This window comes from Pseudorca crassidens, chromosome 15, assembly GCF_039906515.1.
Source record: "Pseudorca crassidens isolate mPseCra1 chromosome 15, mPseCra1.hap1, whole genome shotgun sequence".
In the NCBI taxonomy this organism is placed as follows: domain Eukaryota; kingdom Metazoa; phylum Chordata; class Mammalia; order Artiodactyla; family Delphinidae; genus Pseudorca; species Pseudorca crassidens.
The window spans coordinates 37,305,710-37,332,789 of record NC_090310.1 but is presented as its reverse complement, the minus strand read 5'-3'; the positions used below and the strand labels follow the sequence as shown (position 1 = coordinate 37,332,789).

Sequence of the window (27,080 nt, the reverse complement as noted above, 5' to 3'; positions counted from 1 at the left end):
CACAGGCCCACATGTACCTCCACTTGGGGCTTCCAGAACTCTCTACAGCCTCACACCACCTGGACTTTCCCCATGTTCTTTCCTTTGCTTGGAATGCTTTTCCATCCCACCCCATGCAGACTCAGCTGAGGTGCCTCCTCCTCCAGGAAGCCTCCCCAGCCCCCATCTCATGCTCATTCACATCACACAGCCATTCAGGGGACACATTTTTGAGCTATCTACTGCAAACCAAACATTTGTCCCCCAGTTTGTCAATACCCCTACTGGACAGCACTCCTCAGGGTCAACCTGTGCCTCCACCCTGCCATGTTGCTGCACGAAACTGAAGGCATGGTGTTCACCAGTGACCTTTACTGAGGGCACGTTGAGTGGAGGGGCTGGTAGGAAGACATATGCCAGCAGGTTGGTAGTAAGTGAGGGGGTGTAGACATGGCTTGTTTCACTGTTTCTAGAAGATTAGACATGAAAGAAAAGAGTCAAGGGACAAGAGAGGGACACAGAGAAATGGCAAAAGTTTTTTATTTTTTTAAATATATTTTTTAAAATATTTTTATTTATGTATTTATTTGGCTGCGCCGGGTCTTAGCTGTGGCATGCGAACTCTTAGTTGCAGCATGTGGGAGCTAGTTCCCTGACCAGGGATTGAACCCAGAGCCCGCTGCATTGGGAGCGTGGAGTCTTAGCCACTGGACCACCAGGGAAGTCCCGAAAGTTTTCTAACATGGGAGAGACTTGAACCACTTTCCAGGCTAAGGGAAGAGTGTCAACAGAGAGGGAGAAGCAGACCACAGAGAAAGAAAAAGACTGTGTGCACAGGAAGTGAAAGGATTAGTGGTGAGAACTTCTTGAGAGATTGGAGGGAGGAAACCCACATCCTTCAATTCTACACCCATTCATTCATTGCCTTATTCCATTGTCTCTTCACAACTCTGGGAGGTGGATTCTATTATTATTCCCTCTATTAAATGAGGTAACTAAGGCACAGAGAGGTTAAGAAATTTGCCTGGTCACACAGCAGGTAAGTGAAAGGACAGAGATTACTTTCCAAACCCAAGCTTTTAGTTCCAGTCAATGACAAACTGTTAAGATTCAAGGACTCAAAATGAGAGAAGGTAAACCCATAAGAGGCAGTGATGTAGGGGCTTCCCTGGTGGTCCAGTGGTTAAGAATCTGCCTTCCCATGCAAGGGACACAGGTTTGATCCCTGGTCAGGGAGCTAAGATCCCACATGCTGTGGGGCAACTAAGCCCACGCACCACAACTACTGAGCCCCCACACTCTAGAGCCTGTGTGCTGCAACTACAGAAGCCCACGCACCTGCACGCTGCAATGAAAGATCCCGCATATCACAGCCAAATAAATAAATAAATTTATTTTTTTAAAAAAAGAGAGACAGTGATGCAAAATGAGCAAAACAGATTAATTATCTAAATGATGGTTTGAAGGTGGTTGTGGAGTAAATGCAATTGTTTGGAAAGGATTTCTAAAATAGAACAGACATATATATATACTTTTTTTTTTGCCACACGGCATCTGGTACCTTAGTTCCCTGACTGGGGATTGAAACTGCACCTCCTGCATTGGAAGCACACAGTCTTAACCACTGGACCACCAAGGAAGTCCCCAGGAAAGACATATGTTTAAAGAAGAAAATTAATTATCTTGGACTTTCCTGGTGGCGCAGTGGTTAAGAATCCACCTGCCAATGCAGGGGACATGGGCTCGATCCCTGGTTCAGGAAGATCCCACATGCCGTGGAGCAACTAAGCCCCTGCACCACAACTACTGAGCCCGCACTCTGCCACAACTACTGAAGCTCATATGCTCTAGGGCCTGTGTGCCGCAACTACGGAGCTTGTGTGCTACAACTACTGAAGCCCACGCACCTAGAGCCTGTGCTCTGCAACAAGAGAAGCCACCAGTGCAGCCAAAAAAAAAAAAATTAATTATCTGGAAATCAAATTCTGTAGACTATTTCAGCAAACCACCTGGTGAGTCAGAGGAAATAAAATGTGCCAAAGATCTTGTCTGATTCAGAGAGTGGGACATGAGAGAGATGTTTAATTCTTGATAAAATGTAGATTTAAAAATTTTTATTAATAGTTAATGATAACTATTAACATAAAATAAAGGGGAAAACTAGAGGTGGGGGGAAAGAACCAAGAAAACTTGATCAGCCCAAGCAGGAAAGAATTTAAAAAGGAAATAGTGGATCAGTGTATTAATCAGAACACAGACTAAGACCAAGCATGTGGGTGATCATTATAAATATAAATGAGTTAAATTCCCCTGTTAAAGAGCAAGGATTCTCATAATAAGAAGACACACTAAATCCAGGTAAATGTGGTTTACAGGGACACAGCTAAGACAAATAACCCAGAAGGCTGAGAGTAAAGAAATAGAAAAATAAAGACACAAGAGGGTGGGGTGGCAGTATTAATACTAGAAAAATAGAACCTAAAGCAAAAGATAGTAAATGGGGAAAGAGTCCAATTTTTTTAAACTAATTAAAGGTATAATCTGTGTAGAACATATAATGCTCAAAAAATAGAACATCAGAGCTTCCCTGGTGGCGCAGTGGTTGAGAGTCCGCCTGCTGATGCAGGGGACACGGGTTTGTGCCCCGGTCCGGGAAAATCCCACATGCCGCGGAGTGGTTGGTACCGTGAGCCATGGCCGCTGAGCCTGCGCGTCCGGAGCCTGTGCTCCGCAACGGGAGAGGCCACAACAGTGAGAGGCCTGCGTACTGCAAAAAAAAAAAAAAAAAAAATAGAACATCAGCACACACAACTAAACTGTTGAAAAGTCACAAAATCATTGTGGAGGCTTTCTTACACCTTCCTTGGAATTTTACAAATCAAGTAGACAATTTTTTTAAAAATTCAGTAAAGATATGGAGAGTTTGAACAGCACAGTTAACAAGTTCTAGTTTATGTAACAGTATTTTGTCAAGTATCTGGAAATGAATAGGCAATAAAATGGCCTTAGGAAACACTGCCCCCTAGAGGTGCTCTGGGTCCTTTCACCTGCTAACTCCACCACATCATAAGTCTAGCCCACAGCTGGGGCTCCCCCAAACCCACCCTAACCCAGGGATGCTCACCTGAGTAGAAGCCTGAAGAGCAATTCGCAGAGAATCTTCAGACAAGGCTGGACATCCAGACGACTCAGATAATTGAAAGGTAAATGTGGAAGTGATGGATATTGTCATTATCTTAATTGTAGTGATGGTTTCATGGGTGTATACTTATGTCAAAACTTATCAAATTGTACACTTTAAAAATCTGCAGTTGGGACTTCCCTGGTGGTCTAGTGGGTAAGACTCCACACTCCCAATGCAGGGGGCCCGGGTTCGATCCCTGATCAGGGAACTAGATCCCACATGCATGTCGCAACTAAGAAGTCTGTATGCTGCAACTAAGAGTCCGCATGCTGGAACGAAGATCCCTCATGGCGCAACTAAGACCCAGCGCAGCCAAATTAAAAACAAATAAATATATTTTTTTAAATGTGCAGTTATTGGATGTCAACTAGACCTCAATAAAGTTGTTTCTTAAATATCTAACCACTTACAGTGACAAAAAGCAGATCAGTGGTAGCCAGGGGCTGGGGTTGGGGTAGGGAATTACTGCAAAGGGGCATAAGAAATTTTGGGTGACAAAAATGTTTTATGGCATGAGTATGGTGATGATTAAATAAATACATTTGTCAAATCTCACCAAATTGTTTAGTTAAAAATGGTGAATGTTGGGCTTCCCTGGTGGTGCAGTGGTTGAGAGTCCGCCTGACGATGCAGGGGATGCGGGTTCGTGCCCGGGCGCGGGAAGATCCCACATGCCGTGGAGCGGCTGGGCCCATGAGCCATGGCCGCTGAGCCTGCGCGTCCGGAGCCTGTGCTCCGCAACGGGAGAGGCCACAACAGTGAGAGGCCCGCGTACCGCAAAAAAAAATGGTGAATGTTAGTGTACATAAATTATGCTCCAGTAAAGCTGATTTTTAAAAATCTAACCCTGTAGAAATTGAAATACCCTCTTTTAAATCTTTTAACTTTTAGAATTTAACTTTAATAATTTTAAATCAAAATTAAAATCAGATTATTAGAAGTGACTAGTAATGAGCATACATCTTATCAAATCTCTGGGATGCAAAGTTATATTGATACATGGAGAGAAACTGATAACATTACTTAAAAAAAATTTTTTTTTGGTATTTATTTATTTAATAATTTATTTGGCTGTGCCAGGTCTTAGTTGCAGCATGCGGGGTCTTTAGTTGTGGCATATGGGATCTAGTTCCCTGACCAGGGATCGAACACAGGCCCCCTGCATTGGGAGCGTGGAGTCTTAGCCACTGGACCACCACGGAAGTCCCTCACTTTTTTAAAATTGATGAGCATGAAAAATCAAAATAGTATATAAGTTGAACATCCCTGTCAACATTCTAGAAAAACAACTATAAAATAAACCAAAAGAAAGTAGAAGGAAGGAAATTAGAAAGCTAAGAACAGAAGTTAGTTATTTTAAAAGAAAGAGAATTGATTAATAAAATCAAGAGCTGTTTTTTAAAATTAATTTATTTATTTTTGGCTGTGTTGGGTCTTCGTTGCTGCACACAGCCTTCTCTTGTTGTGGATCACGGGCTCTAGGCGCGTGGGCTTCAGTAGTTGTGGCACACTGACTCAGTAGTTGTGGCTCGCAGGCTCTAGAGTGCAGGCTCAGTAGTTGTGGTGCACGGGCTTAGTTGCTCCGTGGCATGTGGGATCTTCCCAGAGCAGGGATCGAACCCATGTCCCCTGCATTGGCAGGCGGTTCTTAACCACTGCACCACCAGGGAAGTCCCTCAAGAGCTATTTTTAATATAAAGGCTATTAATTTTTTTAAAAAAACCTGTTGGCAAGTGTAGCTGAAAGAGAAATGAAAATAAAATATAGTGCATTAAGATTGAGAATGAAGGTTTATTCGCAGAAATAGAGAGTGAAAAGTTACAAGACAATTATGTGTAACTGTTTTTGGTTTTTTTTTTGTGGTACGCGGGCCTCTCACTGTTGTGGCCTCTCCCTCCGCGGAGCACAGGCTCCAGATGCGCACACCCAGAGGCCATGGCTCCCGGGCCCAGCCGCTCCAGGACCGGGGCACGAACCCGTGTCCCCTGCATCAGCAGGCGGACTCTCAACCACTGCGCCACCAGGGAAGCCCAATTTTTAAATTTATTTTTGGCTGTGTTGGGTCTTCATTGCTGGGTGCAGGCTTTCTCTAGTTGCAGCGAGCGGCGGTTACTCTTCATGGCTGTGCGCGGGCTTCTCATTGCAGTGGCTTCTCTTGTTGCAGAGCATGAGCTCTAGGCACGCTTAGTGACTTAGTGTGGCTTCAGTAGTTCTCGGGCTAAGTAGTTCTGGCTCGCAGGCTCTAGAGCACAGGCTCGGTAGTTGTGGTGCATGGGCTTAGTTGCTCTGCGGCATGTGGGATCTTCCTGAACCAGGGATCAAAACCGTGTCCCCTGCATTGGCAGGCGGATTCTTAGTATTTGTTTTGGTTGGTTTTTTTTTTTTTTTTTTGGCTGCATTGGGTCTTCATTGCTGTGCACAGGCTTTCTCTAGTTGTGGGGAGTCGGAGCTACTCTTCGTTGCGGTGTGCGGGCTTCTCATTGAGGTGGCTTCTCTTGTTGCAGAGGCACAGGTTCTAGGGGCGCAGGCTCAGTAGTTGTAGCTTGCAGGCTCTAGAGCGCAGGCTCAGTAGCTGTGGCACACGGTCTTAGTTGCTCCGCGGCATGTGGGATCTTCCCGGATCAGGCCTGGAACTTGTGTTGCCTGAACTGGCAGGCGGATTCTTAACCACTGGACCACCACAGAAGTCCCTGGCAGGTGGATTCTTAACCACTGCGCCACCAGGAAAGCCCTAGTCCAGATCTTTTAATGGAAAAATCCTATCAAATGTGGAAAGATCAGATAGTTATGATTTTATTTATACTCTTAGAGAACAAGGATCATATCTCAATGTACTTTATGCATATTTATGCATAAATATGCAATGTGTTTAGTAACATAATTTGGATACCTAAAAAATCTTGGACAAAGATAGAAAAAGGAATCCTTAGTCCAGTGACTTTTAGGTCTGTTCAGCCACAGAACCCTTGTTTCAAAGTCCCAAAATAGAAAACTTGAATGGCCCTGTTGCAGCTGAATAATGGACCCCAAAGATATACAGGTCCTAATCCCCAGAACCTGTGAATGTTACCTTCGATGGCAAAAGGGGCCTTGCAGATGTGATTAAATTAATGATCTTGAGGTGGGGGATGATCCTGGACTATCCAGGTGGGCCATAAATGTAGTCACAAATGTCCTTATAAGGAGATTTGGGAATTCCCTGGCAGTTCAGTGGTTAGGACTCTGCACTTCCACTGCCAAGGGCCTGCTTCAATCCCTGGTCGTGGAACTGAGATCCCACAAGCCGTGCAGCATGGCTAAAAAAATAAATAAATAAGCAGATTTGATGGCAGAAGAAGAGAAGGCCAAGTGGCTATGGAAATGGAAATTGCAGTGATGTGGCCATGAGCCAAGGAAAGCTGGAGGCCACCAGAAGCTGAAGAGGCAAGGATTCTCCCCTGGAGCCCCCAGAAGGAATCAGCCTTGCTGACACCTTGACTTTAGTCCCATTAGACTCATCTCACACTTCTGGCCTCTGAGTGTAGGATGATAAATTTGAGTTGTCTTGTGCCACTGTGTTTGTGCCACAGCAGCAATAGGAAACTCACCCAGGAGTCATTACCAAACCTAATAGTGGTTACTCCTGAAGGACAAGATCTGGTGGGGGAATGAAGACTTTTATTCTTGCCTTTCCCTTTTGTGTTGTTGACATGCCTGCAAAACTCATATATTATTTTTATAATTAAGAGAAAAGAAAAGACAATGCAAGTGAAGCACTTGGCCCACTCCAGGGGTACTCCAAGTGCGCAGACTTCAGTGGTTGTCATGGTTACACCAGGGTTCATTTTATTCCTTTACACCAACACCGATGACTCCCCTGCCATGAGGCCATGTGTGGTACCCTGGAGCCACGAGGCAGCTGGCGGTGTTCTGTGCTGCTGGAGTCCAGAGGTCTCACCCACATGGGGCCTCAGTGCAGAGTATGGATCAGATTGAGGCCTCCCCCTGCATCCACCACTCTGCGGCAGGCACGTTTTATGTCCTGAGACCGCCAAGAGTATTCAGGTGTGAGTACCTGAGCAGCTGTGGGAAGCAAGGACAGAGGGCGGACCTACAGGGAAACAGCCCTGTGCTCCAGCCCTCCCACCAATTGGTCCTTTTCCACTCAGGCAGGGATGGACACACACCCCTTACTACCTACAGGGCCTCAGTGTCACATGGGGGAGGGCGGGGCAGGTAGGTGTGTCCTCTTGGGAGCAGGACACTCAGTGTGGCCCCTGTGCACCCAGGCCTCTGGGGCGGTGCGGGGAGGGCTCCTCTGACACGAGCTGCTTCCTCAGGTAACTCTGGTGGAAGTCACATTCCGTGCTGCTGCAGTTCCTCTCTGATGTCTCCATAGCAACGTTCACAAGGATTTCATAGAACATAAGGTGTTTGAGCTGGAAGGGACCTCGGAGATCAGTTCCTCCCGCCCCCTCATTTCACAGAGAGGGGAGCAGGCCCAGACTGTGTATGCTACACGCCCGGGGTCAGTCAGCAAGCCAGGGACCCAGCCGGGGCCTCTGCCTTCTGGCACCACTCCCAGCCAGGGTCCCTTGTCCTCAGATCGCAGACAGCTGAATTCCTTAGGACTGTCTTCTTGGGAGGTGCTCTGAGGGCACAAGTTTTGGGGGCTCTGCCCTTCCCCCTTTGCTAAAGGACACTGAAGCCCAGCCTCACTCTGCCCTGCTCAGTCCTGTGGCTCTCATTCCCGTGCTTGGTGAGGGCAGGAGTGGGCACGATGGGCACTGTACTCTGGAAGCTCACAGGCTGGCGTGGAGGCAGTGAAGTCCCCCAAGAACCACTGGAGAGCAAACGTGTTTCCGTATCTGCGGAGCAAGAGTTGGGGTGGGAGAAGCCCGGGAAGTTTGCCCAGAGGAGGAGGCTCCAAGCAGAGCCTGGGACAAAGGTCGAGGAGGACTCTCATTCCTGTCTAAGGCTGCCTGGCTTGAGGGCCACACCCTGTGGGTGACTGGGAATGTGAGCGTGAAGCTTGAGGGCTTGGAAAATCGGGTTCCAGAGAGAGACTGCCCCAGGTCATAGGTTCCAGAGGGTTCTCGTGTCTGGGGACTCATGGCACACATCACTCTAGGACAAGGGGGTCAGACACATGGAAGGGCAAGTCAGAGGGCAGAGTGTAGGAGCTGAAGGCCCTGGACATGAGGGGACCAGGAATCTGGGCCAGCAGAGGGTGCTGGGATAAGGGTTCAGAAGTGAGTCCTGGGGTTGTTCCATCCCTTTGCTGGGACATGGAACCATGTAGCCCCTCCCCTGTCCAGCAGAGCCAGCCCTATACCGGAAGGGTTGAGGGCTTGTAAGTCTGTATCCCCCTCCCCAGGGACACAGACCTCACTCCTCACCTGTACCTCAGCCCCAGGGCTCACTTCAACTCCAAACCCTGCTTCAGGGACCTGGCCTGGCCTGTGGGAGGTCTTCTCTCTAGATTAGAAGATCCCGAGAATCTGGGCATCCCCAGATCCCGCCAAAGCTACCTTCCTGAACTTTCCCACCAAACTGGTCCCTTTTCTCCCCCTTGCTGGGTACCTGTTCTCCTTCTCTATGCCATGTGACAGACATTTCCAAATGCTCAGAGTCTGCAGTGTGGCCGGGACGCAGTGCTCAGTGGGGACAGCTCACCTTGGCTCTGCATGGAACCTGCCAGGGTGTCTTCTTCACTCACGTGGATGGCAAGTGGGGTCCTCTCCACCTGGGCTTCTCCATGAGGCCACCTTGGCTTTCTCACAGTATGGCAGCTGGGTTCCAAGAATAAGTGTTCCAGGAGACAGGAAGGGAGAGCTGCCAATCTGGAAGGTCTGGGTCCAGAAACAGGCACAGGGTCACTTCCATTGGTCGAAGTAATCACAGCTCCTGCCAGGGTAGGAGACATAGACCCTCCCCCTCACTGGGAAGAGTAGCAAAGAATTTGCCGTCTTTAATCCATCTTAGCACCCTCTGTCTCTGCCCCAGGGGCTCTGACTCTTTCTTGCCTCCCCTCTGGGCCTGCAGATTCTGTCTCTCCTGGAGTTCTCCTCCATCCCCATTACTTCCCCATGGGCTACTGCAGTCCCCTCAAACTCATCTCCCTGTCCACAGGCTGCACCATCCATCCCCTCCTGGCCACTCCCTGTATTCCTATAGCAGTGCCCTCTCTCCATTGCTCTCCTCAGAAACCATGCATGGCTCCCTACTTCTCACTGAACAATTTCCAAGCTCCTAGGCAAAACATTCAAATTCACCTTACAATCTAGCCCCCTCCTATGTTACCTATTGAATTAGCACCCATTTCTTCCAAGCCACTGGACCACACTTTGGCCTCTTCTGCTCAGGCTCTCTGAGCCTGAACATATTCACTCTCTCCACCTGGCAAGTTTCTCTATCTCCACCGCTGTTGGACTCCTGCTCAATCTTCAAAGCCCAGTGCAAATGCCCCTCCTCCACAAAGCCTTGCTCTCACTACTCATCACACTAGTCTTACTCTCATTGTATGTTGAGGCATGTTCTCCCTTAAATCCTTATTGGTAATAATGTGTCCTCTTGAAGTGGGGCCCACATTTTTAACTCATACTTCTTTCACCAATTTAATAACTGTTTGTTGCAGCCTGGAGCCAGCTGCCAGGGATATGACAGTGAGCAAGACAAGCTGTTTCCTGTGCCCAGAGAGCTTACATTCCAGAGAGTGAGACAGATGGCAAATAGAGGAACCAAGAGACATAATGATCAAAGATTAGGAGGACTGTAGGAAGGCAAGAAAGGCAAGAAGCGGTGCTGCGAGGCAGGGACCAAGAATTCCCTCTTTTCAAGAGAAATGAGAGACCTGGATTTTTATATACTCTCCTAATTTTAAAGGTTGCAAGGTCAAGTCTTTCTCCTCTGCTCTCAGCTTCTCTCCCCTCCTAGCTTCCCACTCTCTCTGGAATGCCTGCCTCCTTCTCTCTTCCTGGTTACCCTATCAGCAGCCCACTCCCCAACTCAGGACGCCCCACCCCTAGGGCACCCAAACTCCTCTGTGGTTCCCATGCCCTGGCCATGCTCTGGCAGCAGCTGGCAGGAGGATGTAGGGAGCCCACTGCCTAGGATGCTAGGGCCAGTGGGCATCCCCTACCTGAGACCCTGGGCCAACCTCCCTGATGTTGGCCTCCTGGGAGTGAGACACCTGGAGTCCCCAGGGCCCCAGCAGTGGGAACCCAACACCCCCACTGCAGGCTTCACTAACCGCATCTGGCCTGGAAGAAGTGAGGAGCCAGAGGAGCGAGACAGAAAAGGACGCCAGGGGACTCTCAGAGGGCTTCCTCAGGTTGGTCCCCAGCTCTGACAGAGCCCTGAGGGATAGGTCTCCGTCTCCAGGGAACCTCTGGGCAAACCCTGCCGGGAACAGTTTATGCTCTCTGGAGCCAGAGTTCCCACGTAGAAATCCCGGCTCTGCCACTTCCTGCCTGGTGACCTTGGACATCTCCCTTCCCCTCTCTGGGCCTCAGTTTCCCATCTGAACACTGGGGATCAGAGCAGCACCCACCTCACAGGATAGTTCTAAAGATGACATGCACCTGGCACACGATGGCGCTCGGTGAAGGGCAGCTTTCCAAAGCCTCTCCCATGCAGGGCCCTGCCAGGCCCTTTCGAGGAATTGCTTTGTTGGGCGGCATCCTTCCATCTGTGTTTTCCCAGACCTCTGAGCCCTAGAGACAGCTTCTGCCCATTATAATTATTTGGACTCTGGGCACTGCCAGCTGAGAGGGCTCAGGCCTCTGAAGGGCCCAGGCTCCCAGTAACAGCTGTCATGTCTCAGGACGGAGGAGGACAGAGCAGGAGGGCTGCCCTTCGTCTGCACCTGCTGCCCCCAAGCCCTGGGAGAGGGGCATGTCTGCTCACCACTCCCAGGATTCCATGACCACCTCAGCCTCACTCTCAAAACCCAGAGCATCTTGGATGGGTGGAAGTCCTGGGACAGAGCCCCAGGAAGTCCAGGAGGGGAGCAGGTGCCAGGTCCTGGAGAGGAGTCTGCCAGGGACCAGCATAGGGTTTGGATTATCTGCACTTGAAAGCACTGGAAAGCCAAGGAGACAGCCACAGCCTGGCAGAGGGGCCTCCCACCTCTTTCACCTCCCAGATCCCTGAGGGCAGAACCCCAGGGGAGGGGACTCTCAGAGGGCCTGCTTCTGGCTGTGACAGTGACTTCCCTTTCCCCAAGGATCCTGAAGCTTCAGCCCAGCAGGCAGAAGCTGCAGGGTAGAGCGCCCTGCCGGCTCAGCCCTGCCGCTCAGCCTGGCCGCTATGTCCTGTCTCTGATAACCAGCTGTCAGCTGAGCCCCGAGCGGCGGGCGCACCCGGGTTTGTTTGCCAGGCCCGAGTGTTGGAGCTTCCTGGACCTTCCTGCCCTGGAAGGGAGGGGGTCGGTGCCGCAGCAGGCTAGGTGGCATCTCCGGCGGAGAAGGGACAGAATCCCAGGGTGCCTATCCCACGCAGGTCCACTGCCTCAGTGCCCCCATCTCACGGCACTCTCCTTGTCCCAGGCCCGGAGGCAGTCCAGTGGGGGCCACTGGGCAAGGGGCAGAGCCGGGCGGGGTGGTGCACAGCCAGCAGAGGAACGACAGGACGCTGGGTACTCCCTCCCTCACCCACCGCCCCCAACCCGCACCCAGGCCCGATGCAGATATGGAAGGGCGTCGCTGGCTCTAGGGCAGGGAGATAGCTGCCCCCAATGGACAGAGGCGCTCGGACCCCGAGCACCCAGGGCAGGGCCCGGACCTCCTGACCCCGCCCCCGGGGAGGCCATTCATTTGCATGGCCCCGCCCGAGAGCGGCCATTGGTAGCGGCGGCGGGAGGCCGGGCCTGAGTGGCTGCGGGGCTGCGGGGCGGCGGGGGCGGCGGGGGCGGGGCAGCGCGGAGCTGGGCGCCGGGGAGGTAGTTGCAGACGCCGCGGGACAGTTTCGGCTTAGGGTCTGGGTCTGGCTCCGAGGGCGCGGGGAGCAGGGTGTCCCGGGGCGCGGCGGCTGCAGCGGGAGCGTACTGAGCGCCCGCCAGCCCGCCTGCCATGTCCAGGAAAAAGACCCCCAAGAGCAAGGGGGGTAGGGCGCCCGCTACCTCCGCACTGCCCGCCACCCACGGGTCCCAGCCCGTGCGCCCCGGGACTGCGCGCCCTGGCCCCGAGGCACCTCCCAACAGGCCCCCGCAGCCCGGCCGGTCTTCGCTTGGCGGCGGCGGCGACTTCTACGACGTCGCCTTCAAGGTGAGCCGGGCACCCCCAGCCCCATGCGAGCGCAGCAGGTGGCGTCCGGTCGGAGCCGAGTGGGGAGGGTCCGGGGAAAGGGTGCAGGGCCCTGCAGACCTTTGGCGAGGAGCTGGCTCGAGCGGCACCCCGCAGCTGCAGTTGGCATGGCTGGCGCGGTGCATCACACACACACACACACACACACACACACACACACACACACACACACAGCTGTCAAACCCGGGTTTGGGATACCCAATATATGACAGGGCCTGCCCCCTCCCCCTCCCCACCTAGCTGGCATGGCCGGACAAGGGGTCCTGCGGAAGTAAGAGCCTGGCAGGTGTCCTCTCCCTGTTCCCTTATGCTTCTGCCCCCACCCACGCCCATCATTTCCCACATGCTGCCTTCTCTCACCCCCAGGGTCTTTTGATCGCTTCTCTTTAGGAGGCGAGACTAAGAAGAGGTTTGCCAGTTTGGTGGGGAATGCTGGGGCCTCCTTCAGGCCAAGGCAGAAGCTTGTGAATTGTGGGGGCGGGGGTGGCAGGCCCATCTTTGGGTTTTGGAGCCTTTGGCAACAGGCTGGGGGAGGGGAGGAGAGGGAGGCCTGACTGCCCCTCCCTGTCCACAGACGTGGTCTGAGCCTCTCCTCATGTCAAAATCTGACCTTCACTTGGCAAATTCCTCTAGAGCCTTGCTGGGATTGGAAGAAGCCCCCTGGCACAGAGGCCCCCCACCCAGGCCTCCCAGCGGTCAACCCTCAGGTTCTGCTCCCCACTAAGCCCCAAATGCTCCCCTTCCAGACCAAGCATGGTGTCCAGGTAGCAGCCCCTGGATGAAGGCAGCTACTCCCACTCCCCACTGATGGAGACAGGCCAATGTTCAGGAGAGGGGACAGAACCTTCTAGAGGTGGAAGATGGAAGTCCAGGCTCTGTGTCTCCCCCAGGCCCTGCTGAACCTGCAGACTTAGGATACCTCCCTCCACTCCTGACCCTCACCCACAGCCCATCTGACCAGGCCAGCTCAGAGAAGACCAGACACCCCTCCGGGTGGGCCAGCACCCAGGTCCCCTCTGCTCTTTCTTTGTGCCCCAGGTCATGCTGGTGGGAGACTCGGGCGTGGGGAAGACCTGTTTACTCGTGCGCTTTAAGGATGGTGCTTTCCTGGCAGGGACCTTCATCTCCACTGTGGGCATCGACTTCAGGGTAAGAGTGGAGGCTGATGTCCCGAGCACTGACTGGGCCCAGCCGATGCCCTGGGCCCCCAACACCAGCTAATAGCTGCTCGAAACACCCCTGGGCAGCTGGTTCTCCGGTTCTCCATTATCCCTGTGGCACCGACAGGCTCATGAGGTGGAGCTCCTGGCTGGACCACCTGGCTCCCACGGTCAAGGTGGTTGAGGTGAGATGCCTTAACCACCAAGCTGCCTGCCTCCCGACATCTCAAGGTCCTGGAGAGAGGTGGTGGCTGTATACAATCGAAGCAGAGATGGTACCCCTGTGCCTGGGGCTGGCACGACCCTGGGGGCTGTATCTTGTGCACTGGGGGCGGTGGATGCTGGTGTCCCCATGGGAACTCAAGACCCGTGTCCACTCAGGAGGCCAGCATCGCTGCCCCACTGTACAGAGGGGCCCTGAAGTGCCAGGTGGCCTGCCCAGGCCATACCAGACAGATGGCTGAGGCATTGAAGCACACACCCAGTCTCAGAACCAGGGAGAAGTCCCTGCCCTTGGGTGAGGAGGCTTATGGGAAATGCTCCCACCTGGATGCTTTCCCTGGCGGAGCGCCCTCACCACCTCACCCCCTGCTAGAGGGCTATGTCCTGGGGTCCTTCTGGGGTATGTCCCTCGACTCTTGGCTCCCCAAGTGCCCTCCAGCACCCCAAGCAGCCTGTGGGGTCACAGGGGAATGATGGGGGCCACAGCCTTAGGCATGCAGAGCTCAGGCATCAGTCTAAATTCCACGTGCTGAGGTGATGTGTTCTCAGCAAATCCCAAATTTGCATTTTTCTCACCCTTTCATTAGACCCAGTCAGCAGAAGGCTGGCAGGGAGGCTCCTTCTGGGGACTGGGAATGGGAGGCTCCGTCCAGTCTGGGGAGCCATTCTCTACCCTATCTTTGGGGGCAGAGCCCCTCAGGTCCTCTGGGATGAAGTAAGGGTTGAGGTGACAGAAGGGGGAGGTTTAGGCCCAGTCCTCTGCCTGTTCTGGCCTCACCTCCCCCCTTCTCACCTCCCTCTTGGCTCTGGGGCAGGTGGTGAGGCTGTGTGGTTCACACCCCTGTTCAGGGTGCCAGGGAAGGCGGGATGTCCTCCCCAGCCTCCCTGCAGCGGGACAGATGGCTGCACCCAGTTCCCTGGAGACCCAGAAGCACCCTGACAGCAGGCGCTGGGTGAAGAGGGAGGTGGTGCTGTTTCCGCTGCCTGGGGCCTCAGCTGGTGGTTAGCAGCTCCAGTCCCCACCCCAGCAGATAGGAACCGGGGTTGAGCCACTCCCTGCCCTAGTCCTGAACTGGGAGGGCCTGGCTAGGGAGCATCATCAGCCAGCAAGCAAGCACATAATGAGCACCCACTGTGTACCAGGCCAAGTTCTGGGCTCTGCATGGGGCCCTATCCTCAGGCAGCTGCCGTCGGAGCAGGAAGAGAGGCTTTCAAATTACAACAAACACTTTAGCTCCTACCAGGCCAGACTCGTTTCTCAGTGCTTTGCATACAGTAGCTCATAAAGTAATCGGGGCAGCCAAGTGATGAGCACCCTGGCTACCCCCATTTGTGGATGGGGAAACTGAGGCACAGTGTTAGTAATGAGCCTGGGGTCACACGACTTCAAATTAAGTCGTGCAAGTGGCTCTAAGCAAAAGGAGCAGTGTGTGCAGAGCTGTGAGAAGTGCTGGTGGCCTGGGAGAGGGGGCTGGAGCAGGGCCTTGAGACGTAGGAGCAGAGTGCAGGGGGCAGGCGTGCAGTGCGAAGCTGAACCAGCAAGTAGGCTCAGGGAAGCCACCCACCGGGGCTGGGCACCAGGCAGAGGAGGGCAGCTGCGGTAAAGGAGAGGGGAGGGGCTGGGTGCAGGACTCAGTGAGTGACTGGGGTGGGTGGCGACCGGGGGCCCTGCAGGGCAGGGGAGCTGGTGGGGCTGTGTGTCAGGCCTCCAGGAGGGGCAGAGGAAGAACCACCCGGCCCAGAATGGACACAGCTGGCCATGGAGGGCGGCAACCTTCCAGTCCATCAGGACAGCCAGCTAAGCAGGGGCGGCCTGAACACCCTCTGTGCACAGGTCACCAGGAGGGGCTCAGCAGCAGGAGATGTAGGAGGTATGGGGGAGGGCTGGGTGGACACCAGGACTTGGATTCAAGGGGAAGCGTTACCTGTAGGTAGAGGGCAGTGAGGTAGTCAAGAACCAGGTGGGCCCTGGAGGCAGAGCCAGCTGGGGCCAGGGATAATGAATTAGGGACACACCGGGGTCCCCTCAGTCCCAGGCTCAGTCCTGGCCTGGCACCGCCTGCCTCCCCCACCCTATCCACCCCCTTCCCCCCCATCCCCCACCGGAGGGTGGCACCGGTCTAGCTGCTGCCTAAGATGGTGCACTCGGCCCTGGGCCCTCCTTGGAGCTGGCTGGTTGTGTTTCAGAACAAAGTTCTGGATGTGGATGGCATGAAGGTGAAGCTGCAGGTGAGAGGTGACTGGGGGAGGGGGAATTGAGGGCAGGGGGCACCTGGGAAGGACTGGGCAGCCCTGACAGCTACACTATGCCCTTGCTGCAGATCTGGGACACGGCTGGCCAGGAAAGGTTCCGCAGTGTCACCCATGCCTACTACCGAGACGCTCATGGTGAGCTCATGGGCACCGTACCCTAGCTCCAGGGAGTCGGGGCCACACTCCCGAGGCTTCTGCTTGGAGTAGAGCACCCTGGGTGTGAGTGGGCAGAAGTGTGAAGGGTGCGATGCATGAGGGTGAGGGTGATGGGGAGCCGCTGTGGGCTCTGCAGGTGTCCTCACTGGCCCTCTGCCCCCAGCACTGCTGCTGCTCTATGACGTCACCAACAAGGCCTCCTTCAACAGCATCCAGGTCAGTGGCTTCCTTCCTGGTGGTGGAGACAGGCCGAGATGGGGCCTGACCCCATCCCCAGCCTCCCTCAGGCACAGATGGCATCAGGATCCCAGAGAGTTGAGGTCCCTACTGACAGTGTGGAGAGGAAAAGACTGCCCCTCTGGGCTCCTAATGGCCTAAGTACAGTGGTTCAGGTTGAGAATGAGCTGAAGGGGGCTGGGGTGACCTTCTAGTCCACCAGCCCAACTCCTTAGATAAGGTACCTGTTGGATCGCCCCTGCACAGCACATGGGGAGCACTAGTTCAGGGGCCCTCCTGTTAGCCAGACACTGACAGGCACTCTGTGGGGTGTGTCCTGGAGGGGGGCAAGGGGTGCCAGGAGCTCCAGCCTCCAGCCTGTCCTCAGCTCTCCCCCCACAGGCCTGGCTGACAGAGATCCAGGAGTACGCCCAGCATGACGTGGTACTTATGCTGCTGGGGAACAAGGTGGGCACCCCAGCCTGTCTCATCTACCCTGGCTCTACAGAGGGTGGAGGGAGGTAGGGGAGTGAGCTGGGGCTAACTCTCACCAAGACTGCTGTGCCAGGTGGACTCTGCCCAGGAGCGTGTGGTGAAAAGGGAGGATGGGGAGAAGCTGGCCAAGGTGAGCTGCGGTTGGGTGGGCAGCCAGAGTGCCCCTGGGGCTGCAGGGCCTGAGCTGTCCCCACCAGGTTGCCAACGGCTGTTTGCAGGAGTACGGGCTGCCGTTCATGGAGACCAGCGCCAAGATGGGCCTCAATGTGGACTTGGCTTTCATGGCCATAGCAAAGTAAGTCCTGGCAGTTATCAGGAAGACCCCCAGACCCAGCGTCTGAATCCCCTTGTTGGGGGTACTGGCCACCCTATTCCATGGTCATCCCTGCCCCACAGGGAGTTGAAGCAGCGCTGCATGAAAGCTCCCAGTGAGCCTCGCTTTCAGCTGCACGACTATATCAAGAGGGAGGGCCGGGGGGCCTCCTGCTGCAAACCCTGAACCTGGCTGGGGATGGCCACCAGGGTGTTCTCCTGGAAGACTGGATAGAGTCTACACACCCCTGACTTCACCACCCAGCAGCCAGTCCCAGGGTGTCTGTTTCTAGGAATCCCAGGCTGAGCCTTGCCCTTCCCTCGTCTGGGCAGCCATCCAGAGCCTCAGCCCCAACAAACAGGCTTCAGGAAGCCAGAGGGTCCGCAGCCCTCCTTCACCTGCTGCTGAGGGCTGTGCCCCCAAGGCCTTCACAGAAGAGCAACCAACTTCTTCACAGGAGGGCTACCCAACAACGTATAGACTGCCAGGCACCTGGTCCTCCGGACCACGGTGCCCGTGCCCCGTGTACAGTGCCTGAACACCTAGAAAGCCATGTCTGCAGCTGCACATCCTGCCCAGGCAGGATTCCTGCCCACACCTGGGGCAGAGGGCTTCACCACAAATCATATCAAGGACCAGAGCTGCCTGCTACCAGCCCACCCACCAGGAGGCCCTGGTTCAAACATCAACAGGGTCTTTCATGTTACCCTGGAGGATGCCAAGGCTGTGGCTTTGTAATGCAGTGAATAGCATGTGGGAAGCCACAGAAATGTCAGGCAAACCAGGACTGCCAGCCCTCGCCTGCTGACTAGGGCACCAACTCAGCAGGCTGATACAGGGCCTGGGCTTGGCAAGGTCAAGCCAGGGGGGTGGGTAGGGCACTCCACCTTGTACTAAAATCTTGAAATGTTTTGATTGAGAATTTTTGTTTCCAGTCCTAGTGAATAAAGTTGTGTTTTCTGGAATGCCTACCTTGTCCATTGAAAAAAAGCAATGCTCAGGGACTGTTAGTGAGGAATTACAGGAATTAAGAGTTCACCACCCACCCCAAGGCAAAGGCACAAAAGAAAACCTATCCTTACAGGTAAAAACAGAGAAGGCTGTCCAAATAGGTGGAAAGTCACTGGCGCGAACTTCCATTTTCATGCTCTGCCCCTAACCGAGACTGCCCAGAGATGACCCAGTCATCCCATGGAGTCCTCTGGGGTGCAAACAGGCATGAAAATAAAGACACGTGTGCTCCAATCAACTCACCACCTTTGCTTTATTGCTAAGCACTTCAGAGACTTACAGATGTCTTTGAGAACAGAATCCAACGAGACCAAGAATCCAGAAGAGACCAAGACTGTGAAACAGATGTGTTGGGCTGGAAAATCCCCTTGACCCACAAGAATGAGGAAACTGCAGTTACTTTTGTCTTCCACCCAGTCAGGGCCTGAAGCTCCTGCTACTACCTTATCTTGAAGTGTCAGCAGGAGAAATGGTTGCAGCTGCTCAGCCACCTATCTCTTACCTCAAATCTCCCAAGTGACGAGGACCCCAAGAACTCTTTATTGGGAGGATGAGGGGCGGAGGTCTGTCTTCTGTAGCTTCTTCAGGCTGGCACTGGGCTCATGGACCCTACCTAATTGGGGCCACGGAACTCTTGCCCTGTTTTGTCCAGGGGCCCCAGGGTGACTTCTGCTATTCCAGTATGATCTATTCAGGGAATGGCTGGAATCCCTACATCACCATCATCTTGATGTGGAACTGTTGCAACCTGGAAGCAAACTTAACAAGCAGATTAAAAAGGCAGGGGCCAAAGTTCAGTAAAAGGATTATGGCAACTAGAGGTCCAAGCAAGGGGCAAGAACCAGGTCTCACTTGGTAACATCTCCTTAATTGCAGTCTAGGTCAGCGCTTGGGTTACCCTGTCTGAAGGAATGAAGCCATTTGGCGTGGTCACATTTTCTTGACGTCCTCTTCTACTAGCCCAGAGTTATTGAGGTAGGTGCAACATGTCTTGATAACTGCACATACTCCTCCTTGTTTGGCTAGGAGGAAGTCTAAGGCCAGTCTATTAGCCATCACTTTACTAGCCAAGGAACTTAGAGACAATGAGAGTCTGGTGAGTGCATTCCCTGTGGATTCACTCAGGACAGGGCATCTGAAAGATTGTGGAGGACCACTTCACGATAAACAAAGCTTCCCCAAGGGGCCACCAAACCAATGGCAGCTCCATTTTCTGCCGAAAGGAGACCAATTGCCCTTTTGCCCCAGAGGTGGGTGATGTTATAGATGGCAATACCTGGGTTTGTTTGGTTACTCAGTTGGCCTAGTGTTACATTGTCCTGTAAACAGAGCACTGTCTATACAAGGAAAGGCCACAGCTAATCCCAGGAAAGGGAAAGAGGAATTGGGGTTTTTTGAAGAGGACAGTCAGTTTGCACCTGGACCACAAAGGAATAGATGTCTGGGAGGGGCACATGCCTGACATACTGTTGTGGAATTAAACCACTTCAGTAGAGTCTGCCCAAGGGGGGGGTTCCAGTACAGTTGGAAGAAAGGATCCCACCACTGAATAAGGGTGTATGAGTCTTTTCGAAGGCTTTGGGAGAGGCAAAAAACATGTACTACACGCAGGGAAGATATGTGTTAGACGCTTGGCGCCAGGCCTGTCCAGGAGACACATCCCACCAGCCAGCTGATCTTGGAGGAACCAATGGGTGGCGTTAACTGTTTGATCTTTGCAATTAAAATTAGGGGTAATGGCGGTGATGTCAACTGCTGGTGCATTGCAGAATTTAGTCCAGGCTTCTGGCATGGGCAGCAAGATGAGTTACCTTCATGACAGAGTAGAAGACAAATATGCTTTGATGGGGGGAGCTTTGTGTGCTGGATGCACTAACGAGAGGGGTCAGGTCCAGGCATGGAAGCTGTGCTAAGGGCTGGATGTGGACTGAGGGGAGCAGGGGTTGCAGGACCTTCAGCCAGAGTAAGTTCAAGGTCATCATTACTGGATGTGTAGCTTAGTTCTTTAAGCTTATAGGCGTCGCTTTGAGGATTGGGATGTTAGAACCCAGCACTGAGACAGATTCTCTCCCTGAACAATAATTCTTGAGATTTACTATTGCGTTGGATCCTCACTCCCCTGACATGAATCCCCAAAGGAGGGGGAGAAAAGTTGGGGTGACTAATAACTTCATAATGACATCAGAGTTCTAATTTAGGAAGCAACCGGAATGCAAGTAGTGTTGAAAGAAATCCTGCAGTAAACAAGAGCCCAGTAACAAATACGGGCTCCCAGCCTACCGTCACTTATCTTGCTTTTGTTACCCAGAGAGCCCGAAATAAATTAATGTCAAAGTGAGAGTTTACTTATCAATGCAGTTGTCACTGGCTTGGGGATCACCTTCTTGAAGAGGTATTTGAGGTCTTAAGCAGGTTCACAGGAATAGCTGGGATGTGGGTCTTCAGGTTCCTGTAACAGATCAGTGGAAACAGGTTTAATTCTGGGTAGATGAACCCAACTAGTGACTCCATTAAGTTTAACCATTGTAGGGGTGCTTACCAAAACTTGATAAAAGACTGTTTTGCTTTGGGAGTAGCTGGTCACCAGGGGACTCATTTTTCCAGGTCTTTAAGAGCACCCAGTACCCAGGGTTTACACTGGAGTAACTGGGGCTGTTACCTGGGGAGAGCTGAACTGTTTCCATTCTTGAATAGCCCCCTTCCGACCTGGCCCAGGTTAATAATGTATTTAAGGTGTGCCTAGCTTTCTCAGCTGGTTACCATGTCCAGGGTGAGGAATAGCCTACCATGTCATTTCAAAGGGGCTCAACCTAGTTATTTTAGGGGCTGCCCCGCTGGCAGCAGGTGGCACCACCTGCTATTACCAGGTTCTGATATTTCCTGCTAAGAGCTTACCCAAGGTTTTCTTTAGGGTATGACTGGTCTGTTCCACCTTTCCTGAGGACTGAGGTCTGCAGGACAAATAAAGGTAGTATCTATTTCCTAGGGTCTTTTGGGTAACCTTTGCTATGAATTGAGGGTCCACTGTCAATCTGGAGGTGTCAGGGCAACCCAAACCTAGGGATAATTTCCTTCAGAAGTGCTCTAGCCACTTCAGTTGCCTTTTCTCTCCTAGTGGGAAAGGCCTCCACCCATCCAGTAAAACTAGCCACAAAGACTAATATTTGAAGCCCTGGAAAGAGGCCATCTGAGTGAAATCCATTTGGCAGTCCTCTCCTGGCTAAGGCCCACGTTGCTGGACTGGGCTAACAAAAGGGGGGCGGGGTTTGAGATGCCCTCCTTATTTATGGGTGGCACAGGGCACAGGCTCAAGTAACCCTTTAACATCTGGGAGTCATTTTCTCGTGAAAAGCCAGAAAACCACTGTACACAGTATCCTTCCCCAGATGGAGAAAAATCACGTAGCCCTTTGATTTTCCATTCGTCAGAAAAAGCAATTTTTGATGCATCACCAGCCTTCTGTTCCCTTAGTTCACCCTTTTTCTTGCGCCCAGGTTTCCTCAGTAGTACCTGGGCATGTTGTAAGGGGTAAGGGATGGGATTGTCATTTGTTGTATCAGGACTTTCTCTGCTTCTCCATCTGCCCTATTGTTCCCTTTGATAATTTGGGAGATTCCCTTTTGGTGTCCATGGCAGTGAATGACTGTTACTTGATTTGCTTGGTTTTTGAGCTGCCTCTGTGAGATCTCAGCCCCATACTTTACAGGGGAATATTTTGCATTCAAGTCCTCTTTCCATATAGCTCCATTGGCACGTAGAACGAGGTAGGCTTATTTAGAGTATGCTTACAATTTTTCCTTCCCCTAGGATTAAGGTTTGGGTTAGAGTTCGGCCTTCTGGGCTGCCATGGGCAGCAAAAGTTTTCACCTCTATGATGCTCTACCCTCCTGAGCCCGTCCTTAATGAACTGCCATCAGTAAACCATTCTTCCTCAGGATTGTCAATGTCTTGATCTGTCATATCAGGCCTATAGGGATAAACGTGGTCAAGGTAGGAATGTATTACCTTTGGGATTTCAGCAGGCATCAGTGTAGTTGGGTTGAGGGTGTAGCAAGTTAATTTTATTGACGTAGAGTTGATTTACAATGTTGTTAGTTTCTGGTGTACAGCGAAGTGATTCACTTATATGTATATACTTTTCCATCTTTTCCGTTATGGTTTATTACAAGATACTGAATACCGTTTCTTGTGCTATACAGTACCCTGTTTATCTATTCTATATATTAGTTTGCATCTAACCCCAAACTCCTAGTCCTTCCCTCCCCCAAGCCACCACAAGTCTTTTCTCTGAGCCTGTTTTTCACAGATGTTCCTTTGTGTAGTTTGGATTCCACAAATACATCATATGGTATGTCTAACTTACTCCGCTTAGTATTTCTAGGTCCATCCATGTTGCTGCAAATGGCATTATTTCATTCTTTTTAATGGCTGAGTAGTATTCCATTGTATATATCTACATCTTTATCCACTACTCTACTGGACATTTAGGTTGTTTCCACGTCTTGGCTGTTGCAAATAGTGCTGCAGTGAACACTGGGGTGCATGTATCTTTTCAAATTATAGTTTTGTCTGGGTATATGTCCAGGAGTGGGATTGTAGGATCCTATGGCAACTGTAGTTTTAGGAACCTCCATACTGTTTTCCATAGTGGCTGCACCAATTTACATTCCCACCAACAGTGTTAAGAGGGTTCCGTTTTTCTCAGTGTTGGGAGTTTTGAGGGTTAACTCTGGGGAGTCAAGTAAACCCTGGTACTTAGTACAGTGGCCTCCAGTTAGCCAGTGGTGGCCTTTGATCTCTAGAAACCTTTGTACTTGATGTTGGGGGGCGGGGGTCTGGACTTCCAGTGGCCGTCCAAGGTAAGCTTGTTAGCTTCTTCCACTGATAAAGTGGTGGCAGCTGCTGGCCGAAAGCAGCCAGGCCAACCTCAGGGCACACCATCTAGTTGTGTGGAAAAATAGCCTATTGGCCGAGGAACTTCTAGTTTCTTTTAGGTCGCCCAGAGCTTTTAGGGGGTTAGGACTTCTTACAAAATGAATGGCTTTTTAAAACTGAGGAGACCCAGAGCAGGAGCTTTAATGAGGACCTGTTTGATACTATTAAAAGCCTTTTCCTGTGTTCCTCAGCCCGAAGTAATGGTTCGGTATCTGGGCTTTTAATGGCTTCATACAGGAACTTAGACATTAGCCCAAACCCTGGGATCAAGAGTCAGCAAAACCCTGCCTTTTTACCTTTGTAAAAAGGTACAAAGAAACGTCTTTGGGGCACTTAGGCCTAACATACTCGTTTTCTATCTTGCGACAGCTGTCTACTTCCAGGGTTTATAATGTGTCCCATGTATTTAACTTGTTGCATTGAGATTTGTGCCTTTTTCTGGGAGATCCTGTAACCCTGGACCCTCAAGGAAATTAAGAACTTCAATGATGTTCTCACTTGAGCCTCCACGGTGGGGCTACATATTAATATATCATCTGCATGCTGTAGCATAGCCCCTTTTAGGCCTATTTCCCTTGGTTCCTTTCCCAGGGCCTGGGCAAACACTGTGAGCTGCCCCCAAACCCGTGGTAGGTAGTGTTGTCCAGGTGTATTGTTGCATCTGGCCCGAGTGGGGGTTAGTCCACTCGAAGGCAAACAAATATTGTGAGGGATGAACTGGGATGTAAAAGAAGGCATCCTTGAGGTTGAGCACAGTAAACCATTTAGCATTTACAAGGTCTTGGGCTAATATATTGTAAGAATTGGCCACAAGGGGGAGTATAGGAACCACTGCCTCTTTTACTGCTGAGGTCTTACACCACCCTATATCCCCCCATTAGGCTTAACTGACAAAATAGGAGTATTGCATTGAGACTGACAGGGAACCAAGAGGCTATGTTTTAAAAATTTATGTATGAGGGGTTGTAACCCCTTTTTTGCCTAACCTAATGGGGTACTAGTCTCTGGTTAGGGTAAGCAGCTTCTGGCTTAAGGCTAGTTTCTGCAGGTTGGGCATTTATAGCCCTCCCAGGGACTCCTTTGTCCAGTTCGCTGCAAGGTTCACTGCTTGTAGAATATCGCTGGGAACAAGCCCTTGCTCCTGTGTTGATCTGCCTTAGCCAGGGTTAAGATAAGGGGCTGCTCTGCTCGGGGCCTCCTAACAGTATCGCCTTGAGGGAGCCCAGAAGATCTCTCCCTAGTAGTGGGGTAGGATACTCAACTAAAAAGGCATGTTCAAAATGGCCAGTGAGAGCCCCAGAGAAGTGAAGGGTACGAGGCTTTCCATTGACACCAGTCACTGCAGTTTTTAGAGGAAAGAGGCCCAGCGTGAGAAATCAGGGCAGAGCAAGTAGCTTCTGTATCAATTTAAAAAATTGATCTTACCTGCCACCAGGGGCTCCTCAAAGGAGATAGACATCTTGTGGGGACGGGGGGAACCGCCAGAATCCCTGGGCTGCTTCAGTTATCCAGCATGGCCATCTCAGGAGCAGGAGCCCCCATTCCCCTTGGGGACCAAGGGCAGTCCCATCTCCAATGACTGGTCTGTTTGCAGACTGGGCAAGGCCCGGGAGCTTCTTCTGGTACTCATGGGCCCAATGGTCAGGTGACTTGCATTTAAAGCATCCCCCCTTGGTCTTGCCTCCGGACTGATGGTTGAACCTTCTTGCCCCCTTTGGGTTGCCCTGAGGTTGCAAGGCACGGCTGACAGCAACAGCTATCAGTTTAGCGTGAGCCTCGGCGTGCCTTTTTCCATGTTGAGTTCTATCCTCTTCCTCAGTTTGATCTCCATTATAAAATATTCCAAAGGCCACCTCTAGGAGTTTGTGGGCCTAACTAACTTTTGGAGTTTTTGCATAATATCAGGGGCAGCAGGGACTGAACCCTGGGAGCAGAGAGATCTGTTAGCAAATTTTCTAAAAAGCCTCCACAAGCTGTCCCTGAAAGAGAACAGGGCTTTCTTCTTCCTCTTGGGTCACTTCCTTGACCTTTTCATAATTGACTGGCTTCCAAATGCACTTTCTCGTTCCTTCTAATAGGCACTGGACCTCGTGATTCCTGGCCTTCCCCCCCCCAGGCAATTATAATCCCAAATGGGCTTATGATTTGGGACATAAATGTTGGGCTGGTCCCTGGCAAACTGGTCGGCGTACACCTGTGCTGCTGCCCATATCCTCTGCTTCTCCTCATGGGTACAGCAGGTAGGTAAGATCATTTGGACGTCCTTCCAAGTTAAATCAAGGGCCAGGGTTAGGGCCTGAAATCCCCCGTGAACCTACTAGGGTCTTCAGAAAATTGGCCCAGTCTTTGTTTGCATTGGGCTAAATCGGTTAAGAAGAAGGGCGCATGTACTCTTGATTGTGCCTTTGCCATATGCCACTTCCCTAAGTGGGCGTATTTTCCCTGGTCCTGGGCGATAGGAAGTTCCACTATGGCTTACTCCAGCAGGACCAGCACTTTCAACCTGGGGTATCGTTGGGTACAGAAGAGCATAGGGAAGAAGGATTTGGGATTGGCCAAGGGAATCCGGAGAAGTACAGGTACTTGTAGAGTAGAAAAGGCTCTGTTTCCCCCTTAAGAGTTGGAATGTAGCTAAGAGAAGACTGTCTAGAAAAACGGGAGGGTTCTCTGATTCCCCACGTCTCGTGATTACAGGAGCTGCACAGAGTGGGATTACTGGAGTTGGGCACACTGGAAGGTGGCACGAGGGCAAAGGAGTGTCGGTAGATGGCGAGATAGGAGACTAAGCAACAGAAGAGTCCAAAGTCATTCACCCTGCTTTCTTGGTAACAAAAATAAAACCTGAAGAGTCCTGTGAATTCTACCCGACATAGCACTGGATTTCGCAATGTTGCGGGAGCAGTTTAGGAATGAGGTTCAAGAAATCCTTTCCCCAAATGGTGCAAAATCCCAGCTTCCCGCCAAAGAGGGAAGCCTTAGAAAAGAAGAAAGGCAGAGAGAGGGAGAAGCCAGAGGTCTCCACGCGCAGCTGGGCAAGGCCCATGATCTACCTTGAATCCAGGGATCCGAGTCAGGGGACCAAGGCCCCTAGACCGATGCTGATTTACCTCAAGGTCTCCAGCCGGATCACCGACAGTCCTGAAAGTCAGAAACCGCCCAAATGCAGACAGATGCCCAATCCTGCCATTTCCGGCAAGACCCGTTTTCACCCCCCAGGCCCTTCCATCAAGAAGGCGCACCCTAAAGCCTCAGTCTTGCAAAATAATCAGACTGCGCGTGCAGTTTTCATGCGAGGTGTCAGAAATTAAAGCAATTCATCACAGGCTCGGAACTGAATTTGGGAAACCAGGCCCAGCCCAGCCTTACCTATACAGGGAAACAGATCTGGAGATTGCGACTTCCCGACGGGACTGGGGGCAGAAACGTGTAGAATACTGAGGACCAAGATGGGTTTCAGGCGGAGGCTGGACCCGGGGTCTAGGTTGGCAGGTTTGGGCCACTTCCCCAACCCGCTCTGGGCCCGGTTCCTCCCTTGACCGTGACGTACGGAAAAACGAAAAACAAACCTTACGACCTCGTACTTGATTCGGAAAGAACGCAGAAGCCTGGGGCTCAAGCTTTTATAGAAACTGCTCCACCTCTGCGATTGGGCAATCCCAGCGGAAGTATCTTCCCTCTTCACCGCTGATACGCTCCTTTCTCTACTCTCCAAGTCTCCACCAATCGAGCCTTGACATTTCTTTTGGGGGCGGTCTCCCTGACCTGACACCCGAAGCTCCACCCTTTTGCAGAGGCCATTGAACTTAACTGTGAGCGACGGATATATATAGCCAATCAGAGTCCGATCTGCAACATAGAGTGATTCTGAAGCC

At 52.0% G+C, this 27,080-nt stretch overlaps 1 protein-coding gene, 1 long non-coding RNA gene and 1 other non-coding gene across 20 annotated transcripts; 1 reads left to right on the top strand and 2 right to left on the bottom strand.

The window, feature by feature from the left end:
- Nucleotides 1–503: 503 nt before the first annotated feature.
- LOC137207300 (uncharacterized) lies at nt 504–26,796 on the bottom strand. 7 transcript variants are annotated; one of them, XR_010935025.1, is made up of 4 exons: nt 26,575–26,796; nt 20,620–26,346; nt 8,726–8,994; nt 504–8,010 (listed from the first exon to the last, which is right to left on the bottom strand). It is a non-coding gene; the product is annotated as an uncharacterized lncRNA (long non-coding RNA). The 7 variants fall into 7 exon arrangements; XR_010935023.1 differs by having other exon boundaries at nt 504–8,269; nt 8,819–8,994; XR_010935024.1 differs by having other exon boundaries at nt 8,819–8,994.
- On the top strand, nt 12,063–18,227 carry RAB26 (RAB26, member RAS oncogene family). Of its 12 annotated transcripts, none has more exons than XM_067706995.1 (9): nt 12,063–12,408; nt 13,486–13,596; nt 16,017–16,058; nt 16,151–16,217; nt 16,375–16,454; nt 16,857–16,922; nt 17,023–17,079; nt 17,168–17,244; nt 17,595–17,811. In XM_067706995.1, the coding sequence occupies exons 1-9, from the start codon at nt 12,214–12,216 to the stop codon at nt 17,668–17,670; spliced, it is 771 nt and encodes a 256-aa protein (XP_067563096.1). In that variant the 5' UTR covers nt 12,063–12,213; the 3' UTR covers nt 17,671–17,811. The 12 variants fall into 12 exon arrangements, with proteins under 12 accessions (XP_067563096.1, XP_067563095.1, XP_067563094.1 ...); XM_067706994.1 differs by having other exon boundaries at nt 16,402–16,454; nt 17,346–17,738; XM_067706993.1 differs by having other exon boundaries at nt 17,346–17,738.
- Nucleotides 26,452–26,534, bottom strand: LOC137208231 (small nucleolar RNA SNORD60). Its single transcript, XR_010935551.1, has one exon. It is a non-coding gene; the product is annotated as a small nucleolar RNA SNORD60 (small nucleolar RNA).
- Nucleotides 26,797–27,080: the final 284 nt, after the last annotated feature.

What these genes read in the sequence shown, in the direction of transcription:
- RAB26 (XM_067706987.1), top strand. Translation starts at nt 12,214, where the DNA reads ATGTCCAGGAAAAAGACCCCCAAGAGCAAGGGGGGTAGGGCGCCCGCT. An exon ending in CTACTACCGAGACGCTCATG is followed by an intron (nt 16,218 to 16,374) that starts GTGAGCTCATGG and finishes TGGGCTCTGCAG; the next exon opens with GTGTCCTCACTGGCCCTCTG. An exon ending in CCTCCTTCAACAGCATCCAG is followed by an intron (nt 16,455 to 16,856) that starts GTCAGTGGCTTC and finishes CTCCCCCCACAG; the next exon opens with GCCTGGCTGACAGAGATCCA.